Below are 18,278 nucleotides of genomic sequence, written 5' to 3'. Positions count from 1 at the left end.
TCGTTTTCCCCACGGCACCGATCACCGCCGACATCTGTGCTCCACTTACTTACTGTGGGTATCATCTGCCTCCTCCCACTAGAATAGAAGCTCCTCAAGGACAAGGGTCTTTGTCTCGTCCACAAATGAATCTCAAGCACCTAGCACAGTGCCTTGGCAAATGGCAGATGCTCGGTAAATATTTCCTTTCTTAAAATATTATTTATTCATTTGTGAAAGAGAGAGCGAGCAAGTGCACAAGCAGGGGGAGCAGCCGGCAGAGGGAGAAGCAGACTCCCCACTGAGCAGGGAGCCCAATGCAGGACTCAATCCCAGCACCCTGGGATCATGACCTGAGCCAAAGGCAGACGCTTCACCAACTGAGCCGCCCAGGTGCCCCTCAGTAAATGCTTCTTGATAAAATGCATGATGAGAAGCATATTTAAGGGCCTAGCACAATGCACAGCACAGTGCCGATACTCAAGAAACTGCGTGTGTGGTCTGCTGCCCGAAGGAAACAAAGCAGGCACAGCAAACAAAGCACGGGCAGGCAGCACACCCTGAGCTCGGCGGCTCTCGGTGAGCACGCTGTGCCGCTGCCCGCCTGGCTCTCCGATCGGTTCCTGCAGCAGCGCGGGCCCCGCACAGACACCGGCCGCCTGTGGCTCCCGCGCCATGCGCCGCACCCTCCCCACACTGGAAGAACCCCCTCGAAATGAATTCGGCTGGAGTCAGGACACTGAGGACCTTGCAGGTGCTGAAACAAGAGTTGGTAGCAGCTTAGCGTTGTCAGCGGTCGGAAAAGAAAGGTGGGCATTCCATGCCGCAGGGCTGAGCTGCCGAAGACCTACCTGGCACGAGAAGTCCACAGAGGCACGGAAACCCCAGGAGCGGGCTGATCCAAACAGGGTCAGAGGACCGAGGCTAACTGTGTGCCAGTGAAAACCCTCCACGCACAAAGGACAGTACCCTAAATAATTGAGACACCTCACAGATGTGCAGTCACCGTAACGGCAACCGCCCTCCTAGGCTCCTGGCTAAACTCTTCTCTGCCTCTCACGCTCCTGGACGCCCAGGCCTGCCGCTGATTCTGCTCCACCTACCCCACCCCAGGATGGGCTCGGACTCGAGCTGACCGCAGCCTCGCCCCGCACATGGGAGCGCTTGGCTAACTCCAACAGTGTGAGGGGAGAGCATTCTCCAGCTGCTCACACACGATGCCCTCTGCCCACTGAGGAACTTCCGCGCCCCAAGGGAGAGCCGTGCGCAGTGCCCCCGTCTGCTCCAGCCTGCAGACCCTGCCCTGACCACGGCGTGTCTCCTCTTGCTCTCCCGGTCCCACCCCCCCACCATCCGATCACGGCACGCGTGTTCCCAGAGGCAGTGCAGGGGCGCCCAGCTGGCTCGGTCGGGATCTGCTGGGCATGGAGCCTGCTTAAGATTCTCCCTCCTTCTGCCCCTTCTCCCACCCCCTCCCTCCCCCTCCCTTAAAAAAAAATAGTTTCTTTAAAAAAAGAGAAAAGGAAGGGTGCCTGGGTGGCGCAGTCTTTAAGCGTCTGTCTTCGGCTCGGGGCGTGATCCCAGCGTTCTGGGATCGAGCCCCACATCGGGCTCCTCTGCTGGGAGCCTGCTTCTTCCTCTCCCACTCCCCCTGCTTGTGTTCCCTCTCTCGCTAGCTATCTCTGTCAAATAAATAAATAAAATCTTTTTTAAAAAAATAAATAAATAAATAAATAAACAAATAAATATATAAATAAAAGAGAAAAAGAGAAAGAAAGGAGCCCACTCCTTCCTCCACGCTGCTCACGGCGCCTTCCAAGCTACGGACTCCCCAGAGCCTACGAGCCGCAGTTGAGCGCATCCACACCAAGTCAAATGCCTTAAAGATCTGTTTTTCTCAAAGCAGTGGTTTCACACTTTTCCTTATAGAGACCCCTAAAAACTGTGGAATCTTATGGGAATCCCCAACAAAAGCAGACAGCAGGGCCAGAAAGCCAAGCTGCCCACTGGGGATGTGCTCTGCCCACAACTCCTCCACACCGTCTCCCTTAAGACTATCCACTCCTCCCAAGAGGTGCAATGAACCCCCGCCACCCAGTACACACAGGGGACCGCAGACAGAAAGGAGGGTTCTTGAGGTCACACAGGTCAAAAATGGCAGAGCCGAGGTTCGAACCTGGGTCCGAGCAGCTCCAGTTCCCCCGGCACGCTCCTCTCTGTGTGACAGCTCATGGCCGCTGGGGTGAGCTCCACACAGACTGTGCCCCAGGGGCTCTCAGCCAAGTGGGGAAGCAGACCAGAGAAATGCATCAGCACAGCAGACAGCCAGAGGCCTCCCAGCCGCCCCACAGCTCCCCTCCGCAAGGCCCTTCCCTGCTTCCACTGCAGCTCAAGCCTCGCCCCTCGGCAGGGACACCCAGACCATCTCTGCTGAGAGCAGCATGACGGGCGCTAAAAGAAGCCGTAGGTGGTCAAAGCTGATCATTACCTTCCAGGCCCGTGCAGATTAGCAGCCTGAAACCCTTGGCATCACAGAAACAAGCCGTCTCCTGTGGAAAACATGTGTGTTACTGGATTCCTCTCATCTTTGCTGCCCAAGTGTTTACATGAACACTGTTCAACTACACGGCTGGAACAGAATCCCTTAACACAGTCCCTGTCTCCAAACACCAGGAGGATCCTGCTCAAATTACATTACATTAGTAAATTTCCTTCAGGGAACAGACACCAACATTTACACTCTGCCAGCAGGGTGGCTCTCAAAAGCTGGGTGATTCTGCCTAGCCCGCCCAGCCCTCCCTGCCCAGGACAGAAGGTGATGCCTGGCGCTGTCACTGGGAAGGGCTCCCGCCATCTGGGGGGGACAGGCCAGGGAGGCTGCTGGACAGCCTTCAAGGCACAGGACGGCCCCACCACAAACATTTATCCGTCCCAAAATGTCAATAGTGCAGAAATCCTGATTAACTTTTTCAGTAATAACTTTTGATCGGAGTAAGCACCGCATTAGGACAAGAACTAGAGAAAACTTCAGAACAATGTATTTCTTAGAAGCGGTAACATTAATATTAGCATCACATATAGCTACTACTTACTACTTGTGTGCTTACCTATTTGCTCTCTAACCTTATGCAGTTTTATGCCCCATTTAACACTTAGAGAAGAGCAAAAGAACTTGCCCAAGGTCACACAGCTTTTAAATAGGAGAGCTCACACTGAACCCAGCCCTGGCATCAGCACCCTCACACACTCACACTCTGACAGCACTCATGCCCCCCACCCGTGCCACGCCTGCTCTGTCTCCCCCACCAGCTGTGAGCTCCTTAAGGACCAGGACTACCTCTCGGCTCAGGGTAGAATCCGCACCACAGGGCTTCTGAGAGCCCGGATGAAGAGCAGGTCAAAGGGATAGAGGAGCTGGGTCCGCAGCTTCCAGGGGGCAGTGGTCGGGCCCAGCCAGCCATCCTCTCACTTCTCTGCTCCTGTCTCACCCAGGCTACACTCATCAAGCAGTCAGGGCCACCAACCGGTCCACCCCCTCGGGCCACAAGTTAGGTCCATGACCGTGTCCAACCCCTTCTCTGAGGCCCATTCTCCGAGACCAGCCTTCCACTACTGCCCCCACTTCCTCCTACAATTTCCTAGAAATTGACTCAGTGAGGACAAGGAGAACAGATGGGCACTAGGGTAAAGGAAGACGCCTAGGCGCAGGGGATAAAGTAGAGAAACAGGAGGACTCAGAAGCCTGGGCTGGAAACCCCAGAGGCCCAGCTCCAGCCCCAGCCCTGCCCTTGACAAAACTCATACAGGCCTTACTGTGAGCCAGGCCCGCTGTGTAACTCACCTGTAAAATGTGTAGTGGGTTCCAAACATTCTTGCCACAGAACCCTTTTCCCCCTCAAAGGAATGCTAGACTGAAACTCTCCTCTAACACTTTAAGACTCTAGGACAAAAAGCTCACTACACTCAGCCCATGAGATCATATATTTTGACCTGTTTGTCATTAACATTCCACCTGCTTTCCAAAACTGCTTAATGACGGCTCACAATAAAGTCGCTGTCATTAGAAGGCAAGGGAGGGGGTGTCTCACTGGCTCAGTCAGTGGAGCATGCGACTGTCAGCCTCAGGGTCGGGAGTTTGAGCCCCATGTTGGGTACTGAGATTATTTAAATACATAAGATTTTTTTTTTAATTTTAATGTTTTATAAAAGGGGTAAGGAGACAAGAACCAGAGAATAAAACAAAGAGGAAACATTTAATTTCTGTGGCACAAAGCTATGAAAGATTATCAAGAAACAGCAGCTTTACTATTTCACTTATGTGTAGACTCTAAAAGACAAAACAACACAGTAACAGACTGAGATATGAAGAGCAACCTGGTGGGAAGGAAGAGAAGCCTGGGCCAAGTAGGAGAGGGGGACTAAAAGGTACAAACTTCCAGTTATAAAATAAATAAGACAAAAAATCACGGCGTACAACACAGAGAATGTAAAGTAGTCAACAACAGGTAACAACTTTGTACGGTGACAGGTGGTGCTGAGAACCACCTCGAAGATCGTTTACTCACAGACCTAAGAGTTCAATCACTCCGTCTTACACCTGAAAACTACCAAAAGAGCGTACATCAACTACACTTCAATTAAAAAAACAGGGGCTTTAGCAATGATGCACAGTAATTAGTGGTGTTCCCTTTCAAAGGGGGAAGAGGCTCCCCCATGGTGAGACAAGGCAGCAGACAGAGCAAGGTGCTGCCATGATGGTCACGGTGACTGAGACCTGACAGCTTGTTCTGTCTGGGCCGATCCTGATTTACACACGTGACCCCATTTCATCCCCGAGACCACCACACGAAGTAGGTCTTGTAAGAGGACCGTGTATATCAACAACGTAACAGGCACCTTGTGCTGGGTGGGCACTTACTCAATGCAATTTCAGAGATGAGAAAATGAACTCAGAGAGGTGAAGTAACTTGTTCAAGGTCACACAGCCAGGATGCAGGTGCAGGTCTGTTCAATTCAAAGCTCAGCTCTTTCCTCTAGGCTGCTTCCCCCATTCCAAATCACATTTCCTAATTTGCCCAGAACCCCCACATGGTTCCCAAAGCCTGGCTCCCAAGCCCTTACCCTGAGATTATGATTCTGGGGCTCCGGGATGGATCCTGAGGACCCCGTGTGTAACAGGTACACATAAGAAATGCTGAAAACACTGATCTAAGAGAACAGTTCGGCCACACAAATCGGAACCGCAACCACCTATTTTGGGGCTATGGCCTCAGAAGGGACAGTGACTGTCTCCCCCAGAGCTCCTGGGCTCCTCCCGTGGACGGCGGTCCTGGGTTAGGGAGTTCTGGGACGAGAGCAGCTTGCCGCCTGGCTGTCGGCACATCAGAGAGGAGGGGTGCCCACAAGCCACAGCCTGCACCGCACATCTTTTCACTCAAAACTGTCTTGGGCTCACTCGAGACGAGCTCCACATTCAGATGACAAAGCAGCTGGGGCTGCGGTGAGTTAACCTTCGTGCCCACAGCCACAGAGGTCTCCAGCTGACCCTAGCCAGCACGGCACACCACCTCAAAGGGACACCCAGGGGTGTCTGGCTGGCTCAGTCAGCTACGTGTCTGACTCTTGATTTCAGCTCAGGGTTGTGGGCTCGAACCCCGGGCCTGGCTCCACGCTCAACAGGGAGTCTGCTGGAGATTCTCCTCGTCCCTCTGCCCCTCCCCTCCCCTCCCCTCTGCTCTCTCTCTCTCTCAAATAAATAAATCTGTAAAAAGAAAGAAGGGGACACCAGTACCACAAAGTGCCTTACATGGGCTTTGCTACAACACACGAGGGGAAAACTGAGTCGACCACAGCAATGAGTCCCCCGACGAGCAGCTAGGGACAGGTCACCATTCCCTTGCACACCCTCTCACGGCCCTTGTGCTGCTTCTCGCAGCACTGCACGGCCCAGAGGTCCACAACTGCTTATATGACTGACTGATGTGTCCCCACCTACCACCCCCGGCCTGTGAGCCCAACCCAAGTCATTACCTGTAACACTCTGATGGTCATACTACTCCCGTACTCCCTGCCAAGAGCAGAGCCAGGGACACACACACTTGCTGAATGAAAACGTTAGAGCACAGGTAAGAGGCAGGTCCTGTGGGAGCTGTACCTCCAGGGCTCGAGGGAAGACACACGGGCCCCACAGGCCCTGGTTTGGCAACCAAGTGGCCTGGTCCCAGCCTAAGGGGGAAGCAGCGGCCACAGGGCCAGCGTCGGAACATGCGTCCAGTGCACAGCCCTGCGGAAACACAGGGCCAGGGCTGCCTGGCAACACCAGCCCTGCATTATGCCAGTGGGGGCCGGGGATGGAACGTGGGTTCCTAACCCTCTGCTTGGCCCAAGCAGCTCAAGTGATGAGCATAAAGGGCCCTTCAGAGGACAAAGCTGACCAAGTAAGGCTGCCGATCTGTTAGCAGTGGCCACTTGTGGGTCTGCCACAGCAGGCTGGAGGCCAGGAAATGACAACAAAGTGTGCGAGCGAGCCAGGGAAGGACACAGAGGTGACAGCGAGCGGTGAGGGCTCGAACAGCAGAATCACCTCCGGACCAGGCCTACCCACAACTGCACAGGACTGCGGGCTACGGGGAGAAGATACAGTCACCTGTATGACTCAGGGCCTGCTTAGAAAGGCAGGAAGCACAAAGCACATTTCGGAGGAGAATAGGGCAGCCGGTCCAGATAACCTAACTCTCGGAGAGACAAAGACGGTGTTACCTGGTGAAGAAGCTACTAAGTGGTCCCAAAATTTTCAGTTTACTCCCATCCTCAGTTCCATCCACACAGTCCTGCTGGCGCAGCTCACGAGTCTCCTTGACAGAGCTCAGGGTGACATCAGTAAACTGTGGGTCATCGTCACTCTCCAGGGTCACGATTGCACTGGAGCTGCTCGTGACCACGAGGTCCAAGATGTCCTCATTGCTGACGGACAGTGTGGTTGACAGCTCTGTGCCGAGACTGGACACGCTGCAAACGGAGACATCGTCGCTGCGGTTCAGGGCTTTGGAGGTGGGGCTATAGAGCTTCACCGAGTCATAGCCCGTCCTGGGGAATGTGGACGACTTCCGCACGCTCTGCTCCCACTCGGCGCTGCTGGGAGCTGGGGGCGTGTAGGACGGCAGTGGGCACGCGCTCTGGCAAGCTCGCTCGGGGACGATCTCCGACTCCGACGGCTTCCTCTTCACGTGGACCACGCTGCAGGGGACAGGTTCCGGGTTACTGATCTCAAGGGTAGGAATGCCCGAGTCCACGGACTTAAGGCTGTGCCGATCTTCTAAAGGACCAAGTTTCAGCTTGGGCCCATACTCTTGCAACGAGAGGGATCTGGGTGTCTTGAGACTCAAGTGCTGCAGGTTCTGAATGTGGTTTCCCGGCCGACCATCCAGAATGCCCATCAAGGCTACGCCATTTGTAGAGGTGGAGAGGTTTCCATCAGTCATCTTGGTCCAAGGAGAAACTAGAAAAAAACACAAAAATGGAAATTAAGACAGTGGCTATAAAAGCCTAAGACACACTCCTCTGCTGTACGGCTCAAATGTTCTGATGCCCTTTTTAGGAACAAATCCTTGAAAAAAGTCCCATATATCCAAGTTTTACTTCAGAAGCAGAAGCTAGAGTTTTAGCACATATTACCACGACATAAAATAAGCCGAACAAAGGTTACAGCAGGGGTAAAATTACTTAAACAATCCCCCTGCTCATCATCACCGGCACCCCACCAGTCACAGGTCTGACCCTCAGGCCAGCTCAGAGGTGTGAGGACAGGGCCAGGCAGAGAGAGGGTTGTTTGTTTTTCATGTTTTTTGAAAAATGATAAACAGAAGGGGCGCCGGAGTGGCCCAGTCGGTTGAGCGGCCAACTCCTGATCTCAGCTCAGGTCTTGATCTCATGGTCGTGAATTCGAGTCCCACACTGGGCTCCGTGCTGGGCGTGGAGACTGCTTAAAAAATAAAATAAATGAACAGAACACCTCCGTCAAAAGTGCGTGAATTCATAACCCATACATAAGTGGAGTTCTACTTGTTCCAAGAGAGCTTTAAAATCAAGATGTCATCATCAAGACAGGAAACAAGTTACACTGTGTATGCCGTGCACCTTGAGAGGACTCCAGTACATCCAAGTCAGCCACGGCCCTCCACATGTCCACAAGGTAGGACGTGTTATCCCCATTACCATGGAGGAAACCAAGGCGTAGACAGGTTAAGAAATGGGTCCAAGATCGTAACGTTATTTGGCAGTACAGCTGGGATCTATGGGACCGACCCCAAAATATAGGCCATACCTAGTGGATGAATAGCTTGGTGTGCAGTTATAAAGACCCAGGTAGAAGGCTGGGTCAGGGAAAACAGATAGTCAATAAAGGAAAAATAAAGGGGCACCTGGGTGGCTCAGTTGGTTAGGCGTCTGCCTTCTGCTCAGGTCATGATCCCAGGGTTCTGGGATCGAGTTCCACACTGGGCTCCATGATCAGAAGGGAGCCTGCTTCTCCCTCTGCTTGTCACTCCCCCTGCTTGTGCCCTCTCTCGGCCTCTCTCTCTCACAAATACATAAATAAAATCTTTTAAAAATAAATAATAAAAATAAAATAAAATAAATAAAATAAAAAATAAAAAAATGAAGGAATGAATCAAAATGCAGAATTCAGAAATAGACAGAACTGTATATAAAAACTTGAATACGACCCAGTGAGGAAGAATTATTTAATCATGATATTGTACTAACTGATTCAACCATGATGTTTTACGATTTTTCTTAGAAGGCGGAACCACACTGCACTACACCAAAACAAAAACACAAAATAAGGATCTAATACAAAAACAAAATTATAAACCTATTCCATCAAGTGCTTCTCTAACCTACTAAGCAAAACCTCAGCTCACCCTCCAAACAACGTGGGCAGCACCTCAGCCCCCATGAACACACTTTCAGGCCACAGTCCATCCTGCCCTCGATTTCCTGGGCTGGAGCCCCCACCCCGAGTCCTCAGCCCTGAGCTCCTCCAGGCAAGGCCACCGCCAACTATGTCAAAGCCCCTGCCCAGGACATCCCTGAACTCAGCCATGCCGTGAAACAACAGGATTCACAACAGGAAGACACACGGAGATTCCAATGTACATAAACTTGAGACTTCTACATTTATTTTAATTAAAAAGAAAATACAGCAAGAAACATTTCTAGCACATAGTGAAGAGCTAATCTCTCGCAATGTCAAGAGTTATTAGAATCATCAAAACACCATCAATAGTCTGACAGGTCAAACTGGCAAAAAGCCAGAAATACAAGAGGACATCCTCACGGCAAACAGAGCTGAAAGCCAGTGACCTGCCCGGCTGACATTCGGGTTCCGCCGCTTACCATGGGAAGAAGTGTAACCTTCCTGAGCCTCAACTTCCCCCCTGGCCAGCAGGAAAGTGGGCCACACCACCAAAGTCACGGCTGGTCGGGGGATACGTGAAAGGAGAAGGCTCGCTGAGAGTGCCGGCACACCCCCGTCTGACCACAGTGCGTGCCCAGTCAACGTGAACTTCCTCTACTTCAGCCACACGAAGAGCTGAGTACCTGCAAAAAATGCCTTCACACTGCAGCTGACACTCAAACACACAGAGCACAAAGGCTGCACCGAGTGGACACAAGGACCCTTCTCAGAATCGCCACTGTCACAGCACGAGGGCGGCGAAGCAGGTCCGACAGGGTCCAAAGCCGCCTGGCCGTGGCCTCTTCCCTACGCCTCCTTCCTCTGTGAGGGGGCCGGGCCAGCAGGACAAGGGCCTCTTCTAGGGAGCCGAATGACCTTTGATGCCTCTGCTGGCTCCGAGTCCAAGTGAAGTTCCTTAAACCTCACACACAAGGTTGTCAGCCTTTGGGGAAATAAACCTAAAAGCAAAAATGTCCTTCTGCTTGCAACATGCTCTCACACCAACCCCACACGGGCCAAGGCCACCTGTCCTCAAACCCTTCCGCCTGGGGCCACCAGCCCCATGAAACCAGAAGCCACACGCCAGAGCACCTGCCTTCCGACGGTGCCCTGGAGGGGGAGGCTGCAGGCACAACGCGCTCGCTTCTGAAAGAGGCTGCAGGGTGGACGCTGGAAGCCGGCCAGGAGGCCAGCTGCAGATGGCCTGCCTCCAAGTCACACGTTTTCTAAAGACAGGATCAGCTTAAATTCCCTGATCTGGCACAGGGCCCTCCCGACCCGGCCTTACTGGCCTCAGCAGCCTCGTGCTGTCACCCTCGCCTCTCTCCAAACCCCACGGCCTGGGTGTCCTCCCCAGCAGGGCACCCAGAGCCCCTAGGGATCAGGCAGCAGGTGCCACAAGGAGACACAGCACAGTCCCAAGGCCACCTCCTCTGAGAAGCCTTCCCCTACTCTCCCGGGAAGCTGCAGGTCCTCCTTCCTCTGAGGCTCCTTTTGGCCGCGCCTCTAAGACAACTGTCTGCGCAGCTGCCCCCGTCCCTCCGCTGGTTCCTAAGCTACGGGACGGCAACGGGCTAACAGGTTCCAGATACCCCTGCCTGGCCAAATGCCTGGCATGGATTAAAGACTCAAAAATCTATTTGTTGAGTTAATTATTACTAACAACTAGGTTCTAAGAGGGCAGGTTTCGGGGACAGTCCAACCAAGAAACACGTGCGGCGAGTGGGTTCTGCTTCAAGAACAAGGTGAGCCGTGGACATAACGAGATGAGGAAGAAACTCCCTCCCCTCGAGTTCCTGGCAACAAGTCCGGGCTGACCATCCTGTGCCCCATCGGCCACCGCACTACTTGGGGAGGAATGGTCAATGCGCGAGGGTCCAGGAAAGTAAGAGACATCCCCCCTCTACGCTTGCTTCCCAAAGCTTGAGACAACCACCCCCCGCCCCCAGCAGTGGCCACGGCAGCCCTCACAGGCCCTCCACCTCCTCCAGGCCCACATGGTCAGCCATGCGAGGCATGCATACAAGTTTGAGGATGACCAGTCATCACCTCCCAGACAAGGGAAAAACACGAGACGTCAATACAGATCAGAGGACGGCTGTTTTCACTCCAGGAAGCAAGACAATCTGCATTTCATTTACCAGTCACGAAACCGTGTTCTGCAGCGAGGGGAGAGGGTAAGCGCCCCGAGAGACTGGCACACCCCTCACCCCGCCAGGGCTAGGCCTCCAAGACAAGTCAGAAAGCCCACAGCAGCTCTGCTAGGGACTCTGAATGAGCCTGTGGAAAACGAGTCCATCTTGAACAACAGTTTAATTTTCTTCTCTTTCAAAAGCAGTGGGACAAGGTCTTGACCAAGTTTCATCAACAAGCAGCTTATGAGGCCAAACCCGAATGATTTAGTTATGTCCCCGGCAGGAAAACCTAAACTCATGGGCGGCTTCAGGGAGCAATGCTGCTGCCCACCCATGCAGACATCCTCTGGCCCTCATCTTCCTGTGGCTGCTTCCTGTCCACGGGCACTTCCTCCCCGTCTGGGCTCCTCTCTGGATGCTGCAGGGGGCTGCTTCCTCACACATCCCCATCAGCGCCAGGGACACCGCGGCTCTCCCGGATCCTCCAAGGAGGGTATACTTGCCTTTGCTGCCAAGCGTCCCATCAGCCGGGCTCCACCACTGATTTCTGTACACTTAATCTTCTCATGTTTTCATTTTTCACAGATTTATTTATTTTAGAGACAGAGACAGAGAGAGCATGCATGCAAACGCAGGGAGAGACTCTCAAGCCGACTCCAGGCTGAGCACGGAGCCCAACGCGGGGCTTGATCCCACGACCCTGAGATCACGACCTGAACTGAAACCAAGAGTCAGATGCTTCAACAACTGAGCCTCCAGGTGCCCTCCCCGCTCCCCGTACCCTTAATCTTAAGAGAAGACAGACACTGCTCCTTTCTGTCAGCCACGGCCTCAGAACCCATCTGTTACAAAGCCAAAGTTTCAAGAGGGCGGGACCAGGTCTGCAACACCAACACCAGGCTGAATCACCATAAAACTACAATTTAATGAGTACCAGGCCCTGCTCTAAGCTCCTAACATGCCATTCTGCTTTACAGCCCGCACAGCCCTATGTACTAGGTGTTATCCCCATTGCACAGAGGAGGACACTGAGACCCATGGCTTACCCAATGGCTCCACTTTTATGTGGCAGCGGTGGGGGTTTGAACCCAAGTCCGTGACTCCAAGGCCCCTCGGTGAGCTTTGCTACTCAAGCAGCCCTAACACAGACATTGAGAACCTCCCTAAATCCTCATCCCTCCTGTGAAAAAGCAGACTGTCTTCTGCCATTTCCCAGATGGGAACAAAGCTGGGCTGAGCCAGATGCAGTGACCTGCCCGTGATCATACAGGCAAGGCCCCACTTGTTCTTCTCTCTCCAACACCCACGTCATTCCACACTAGGCCCCTTGGGGTCCTTCATGCTTCCTGAGGAGAATTCTGGTGAAACACCAGCCTTCTGGTAGGACTGGTGCCCCCCCCCCCCCAGGCCTTCACCTTGACCCTGAAGGGCAGGACCAGTCAGGAGAAACAGGCTAGTTAAGCCTCTGAAATGAGGTCTACCACCCAGGAGACCCCCCCACCCCCGATCCACATAGCTTCTCCCACGTGAGTTAGCTTGCTTTGTAGAGGGCTCCACAAGCACCAACCACTCTGAGTTGCTTTCTCTTTTTAATGCCATGGCTTAGACAAAAAGGACCCTGGAAAGAAAGGCACAGGGTGTTCCGGAACTCGGGGCCTCGGCATTGACAATTAACGTGAGCAGCTGCCTCTGCTCACCAGGCGTGCGTTATGTTGGGCCCGGTGTTCCAAGTTCACACCCACCATCTTCGTAACCTTCACAACAACCCCCGGAGCTCCCGGTGCCCTCATTACCACCTCACAGACAGGGAGACGAGGCTCCAGAGGTGGGGCCGGCCTGGGGAGGACTCCCGCGTGCTTACTCTTCCCGCTGCAAAAAATAATGGGTCAATTTGCATTATGAAGAATGAAAGGTCAACCACAAAAGTAATTTGATTTTTAAATGGGTTATTCTTCAGGATAAAAACAATCCCAAAAAAGAATTTCTTAGAAGTTCTAATATACTCCTTTGGAAGATGAACGGCAACTTTCAGGTGACTTGAACATAACAGAATATTGTTTAAATGAGTTTTGGCCCATCAGCAAGCCAGGCAGAAATTAGGCTTAAGCTGGTGAAGATCCCCAAAGGCTCATTCACAACCCTAAGGAAAAGACATGTAACTTTCACTGCCCAAAAGGGGTTATGTTAAATTAAAAAAAAAAAAAAAGGCACAGGTGGGACATTTTAAATTAAGGACTTTCAATGCACAGGCAGTGGGGGTGGGACCCACTACCCCAAAATGTTTCGGCTACATATAGTGACTTACCAAAGTGACTCATCATAAGTACCTATAAAGTGACTGACAGGCAACTGACAGCTGAGGAGGACATTCAGACTGCTTACCAAAACCAGCACAACTTATAATCTTAATTATTAATAAGAGAAAACCATTTATTAAACATTCACCAGGAACCAAACCTGCTAGGTACCATCCCATGCTCTACTCACCACAAGCCTGCCGAGCTCAGTGAAGAAACAGAGGCTAAGTCATCTAAGGTCACAGAGCAGCAGAAACTGGATTCAAACCAGGTCTGACATCAAAGCCCACACCAGCTTGCTGGAATGCTTAAGAAAACAGACCCTAAGCTTTGTAATAATCAATAAACTAAATGCTTAACAATTTTTACACGTCTCTGTAGTTAGAAGTCAGGGGAAAGGTTTTTAAAAATGAAATGCACAAGGGGGAAAAAGAATGCAGGATCTGGAGGAAGACTGCCTGAAGTTCAAATCCTGACTCCTCCACGTGCAAGCTGTGTGACCTTGCAGTAGTTTAACTCCCCTGTGACCACATTTCCATGTAGTAAAAGGGGAACAATAATAGACCCTATCTTCTTAGGCAAATAAAGCCTTCAGAATCATGCCTGGCACGAGTTAAACCTCAGAAGATGTTGGCTGGTGTTACTTCTTCCTGGGCACTAGATAGGGCCAGCCGGCTCAGGCCCACTATTTTAGCAATTCATTTGCATAAACAAAGCCCAGACTCAGCCACTTTGTGCCTGCAAGCCTCACCGTATGGTTTCTCCCTGTCACTAACATCTCTCCTCACACCTGCTCCGTGGCCCTAAGCTCTGGGCCTCAACTTCCCATCTGTAAAATGAGGTGATGAGCCCAGCCGATCTACCTGAGGTCCTTCCAGCTTGGCAATCTAGAACTCTTTAACAATTCAGGCCCTAGAAATTTCATAACCGTCCTAAAACAAACATTAACAGATGACACCCACTCATTTTCCTAAAATCTTCCCTACATGTTATGTATAAATGTCTATTTTGATGGCAAATCTTCCCCAAGGTCCCCAAGCTCCACGAGCACCCACATATGCTGGGCAGGCATCCCCTGTGTGGAGGCTGGGGACGTGATGGTCAGAAGCTTTGACCCACAGGGGAGACAGATTCTAAAACAAGCTGCTCTGATAAGCAGGTCCTCACTGTTAGAGAGGACTTCAACAGAGCACAGAGGAGAGGAAGTGCAGGCACGAAAAGACAGAATTTCGCCCACTGGACAGAGGGGAGTGGGGCAGTGGGCCGCAGGGCTGGCGAAGCAATGGAGAGGAATGGCGAAATCAACAGAGGCCAGGCAAGGCAGCACTGAGGCTGAATGTGGGGGTGGGCTGGGGGCACACTGTGAAAACTGTTTCACAAGGAGGAAGTGAGCTCAGCTCAGCACAAAGCAAAGGGCTGAGCAGGACCTGTCGGGACCGTGTTGGACACTAAGGTGAGCTGAACCTGGCCTAGTGACCTGGCACAGTCTGAATCTCACATGTGCGTCTTGCCAGCTGGGTGACCCTGGACCAATTACGTTACCTCCTTTAATGTTTCCCAAAGGGTATATTCACTCAATAACCCTGAGCCACGTTCTCATTAGGGCTGGGGATCAGGTGGTGCCCACAAACTACAGGGACCAAATATATACGACAACGAAGACAGCCTGGGTGGTTTGGGGTTAAGAAGTCAGGAAGAAGTCATTCCCACACTTGGGGAATGGGTTGGTACTGGCCAGATAAACTGGGCAAGAGGCAGTGTTCCAAGACTGCTGTAAGACTAGCTGGGTCCAGGCAAAGCACCTAAGAGTGTGCAGACGCAACCCATCTGTAAAGGAAGCCAAGGGAGGGATGGGGGGGGGGGTGCCTGGGTGGCTCAGCTGGTTGAGCACCTGACTCTTAGTTTCGGATCAGGTCATGATCTCAGGGTCCCGGTATCGAGCCCCACCTGGCTCCGCACTCAGTGGCGAGTCCGCTTGAGATTCTCTCTCTCCCTCTGCCCAGCCCCTGCTCAGGTCCATGAGCATGCTCTGTCCCACACTCTCCATCTCCCTCTGTCTCTCTTCCAAATAAATAAATAAATACATAAATCTTAAAAAATTAGAAAATAAAGGATGTCAAGACAACAAGGAAGTGCTAACATCCTACTGATAGGGTTCCAAAGATGCCACCCTCAACTTTATTTCCTCCTCAGGAAATAAAGTAAGTGGATGCCCAGGAGCCTCCTGCACATAGAACTTTCCAAAGCAAAGCTTCCAATTTTGAACCAGAGAACACGGTGCTGTGCAATTTCAAAACAAAAAAAGGGGCGGTTTTTTGGCCCGGTAGGGCTCTGGCCACTAAATGCCCACTACTCCAGCCGAGGCCTGGAATCTGAGGGGCCAGTCCTGCTGCTTCCTGAGGCTTCCACATCACGGCCTCACCCTCGAAGCTTCCTCCTGGCAGCTCCGTGCCCAGGGAGGGCCGCCTGTGGAGCACCCCCACACACACACACCAGCTCCGGCCTCTCAGCCTGCCCAGCGGGAAGGCTCCCAGGCCCCGTCTCTCCTGCACAGAGGGCGGTCTGTGGCCCCGGAAAGGGAGTCTCTGAGGCCAGCGGAGTCCCTGGCCCCGAGACAGGAGGTCTGAGAATGTGGGGTCCTGCGGTCTAGCGACAGTGGAGCTCCACGGTGGAGGGAAGTCCCAGGAGTCGGGGATCCCAAACGCTGGTGGCCCCCAACAAGGTGGGTCCTGGGTTTCCATGGTTCCCGAGGTAGGAGGGGCCAGGGGTCAGAGGCCCCGACATAGACAGGAATCTTTGGGGGGGGGGTGCCAAGATGGAGGTGATCCCGGGGTGGAGAGGGTCCCGGTGGCCGGGACCCCAAAGCGGAGGGGTCTCCCGGGGGAGGTGGGTCAGAGACCCCGGAGGGCCAGCTGCGCCCGCCGAGCCAGTTCCTCTCGGGCTGGGGAGCCCCGCGCTCCTGAGGGACAAAACTTTTCGTCAAGTTCCGGAAAAGAAGCGTGTCAGCGCGCGCGTCTTTCTCAGGGGCGAACGAGCCGGGCGCCGCCGGGCCCCGCGATGTCACCCGGGCCCCGCGCGCTCCCCCCGTGTGGGGGGAAGCGGCGGCCGCGCGGCGAGGGGGCGCCCAGGCCGGCGCCGAACCCGCTCGCCCCGGCCCGGCCCGCCTCCTTCTCCCGCCGACGCAGCAGCAGGTGGCAGCGGCCCGGCGCGCCCCGACCCCCCTCCCTTCCTCGCGGCCCGACCCCCGCCGGAGGCCCTCAGTACCGGAGTCAGCGTGGCTCCGACGCCATCCCCTGGGCCCGCGGGCCCGCAGCCCAGGCCCCCCGGGACCCGCAACTTGCGCGGCGAGGACGCTGGGCGCGCCGCAGGCGGTGGGCCGGGCAGGCAGGTGCGCGCGAGCTGCCCGCGGCCAACAGCGGCGCGCGCCCTCGCCCCGCCCCGCGCGCCCTCGCCCCGCCCCGCGCGCCCTGCCCCCGCCCCCGCCCCGCGCGCCCCTGTCCCGCCCCCTGCCCACCCCGCCCCGCGCGCCCTTGCCCCGCCCCCTGCCGGCCGCCGCCGCTCTTCCGCCCGGCTGCCGCCCCCCGCCGCGCCGCCGCGGCTCCTCGAGCTCGACGCTCGCCCCGCTGCCACTCCTCGGCCGCTCGCCCGCCGGGCTCGGGCCCCGGAGCGGCGTCGCTGGCCCTTTTCTCTCCCGAGGGCCCAGTGGAGCCGCGAGGGGCGGGCTGAGGGGATCTTCGAGTCCGCCCAGCCCCCGTGGACACCCGCCAGTGGCCTCCGTACCTGGTCGGCTCCACCCGCGGCCATCTTGGAAGTGGGAAGCGGCCGGGAGGGGGAAGGGGCACGAGCGGGCAGGGACCAGGCCTGGGGAGCCGAGCGGCGGAGCGCATCGATGGGCGCCCCTGGCCCTGGGCAGGTGTGCGGCGCGGACGGGCGTGCATGGGGAACATGGGTTCGGCGTCATCCCGGGCCGGCCTTAGTCTCTTGATCTGTAAAACGGGCAATTCTGATAGTTCTTCTTAGTCGAGCTGTTACACGGTGCCGAGCGCCGTAGTTCCCACACTTGGCTGCGCTTTAGTGTCCCTGAGGATTTTGAAAATTCCGACGCCCTTGCCACTCCCAGGCCTATTAAATCCCGGCCTCTGGAGGGGGATACAGTTTGAGCCGGGTCTGTGGTAAAAGCCGTCATGCAGAGTGGCAGATGAGGTCGCTGGCCCCGGGTCCCATCACGGGACCGGAGCAGAGAGGGGTCGGAAGCCGGGTGCTTCGCCTGGAACCGCTCTCCAAGACCAGGCGAAGCCCTCCTTCGAGGATCTAGGCTCCTGGGACCAAAGCGGGTTTATCTTGTGCACTACTGTGTTCCCTGGGCCTGGCACGTAGTTGGCACTTACATATTTGCTGAAATTGTTAAATTCTGGAGCTATCAAGAACAGAGGGAAGACTTCAGTGGCTGGGACCCAGGAGGCCTGGAGTCCGCCCTCAGGGCTGTCGCTGGCAGAATTACCAGAAGGGAAACATCAGCTGAATCTGAAGGAGGATTTGAACTGGCAAAGCAGGCAGGGACGGAAGGGTAATGTCTCCTTCACGGAGTATCTGGAAGCATGCAGTGGAAGATGCATTTGCCCGAGCCACGGTCGTTAGTGTTGGGGCAAGGAACCCCTGGCTTGTTTCTCCTGCCTGCGTCCTAGGTCTAAAAACTCTCATGGGCGCCTGGGTGGTTCAGTCCCTTAAACGTCTGCCCAGGGTCCTGGGATGGAGTTCTGCATTGGGCTCCGTGCTCAGTGGGGAGCCTGCTTCTCCTTCTCCTGCTCCCCCTACTTGTGCTGTCTGTTAAATAAATAAATAAAATCTTTAAAAATTAATAAATAAAATGTTAAAAAAAAAAAAAACACCAAACCTCTTAGCACCTATTAG

The 18,278-nt window shown here is 54.2% G+C and overlaps 1 protein-coding gene across 5 annotated transcripts in view; it reads right to left on the bottom strand.

Moving 5' to 3' along the window:
- The window catches only part of TBC1D14 (TBC1 domain family member 14), a 99,272-nt gene extending 82,086 nt beyond the window's left edge, over nt 1-17,186 (bottom strand). For 3 of the 5 annotated variants that reach the window (XM_045789519.2, XM_087864301.1, XM_087864303.1), the window contains exons 1-2: nt 16,632-16,765; nt 6,739-7,477 (exon numbers count right to left, since the gene is read on the bottom strand). In XM_045789519.2, coding sequence (XP_045645475.1) covers nt 6,739-7,460 — 722 coding nt within the window. In that variant the 5' untranslated portion in view covers nt 7,461-7,477; nt 16,632-16,765. Of the gene's footprint in view, nt 1-6,738; nt 7,478-9,375; nt 9,465-16,631; nt 16,766-17,147 lie in introns of those variants that run through there. The other 2 variants (XM_045789515.2, XM_045789518.2) reach the window with 2 other exon arrangements.
- Between the last annotated feature and the right edge of the window lie 1,092 nt (nt 17,187-18,278).

Source organism: Ursus americanus, chromosome 8 (genome assembly GCF_024610735.1).
Source record: "Ursus americanus isolate L20-20 chromosome 8, mUrsAme1.1.p, whole genome shotgun sequence".
NCBI lineage: Eukaryota > Metazoa > Chordata > Mammalia > Carnivora > Ursidae > Ursus > Ursus americanus.
Note: the sequence above shows the minus strand (reverse complement) of the source record. Positions and strands in the feature narration are given on the sequence as shown.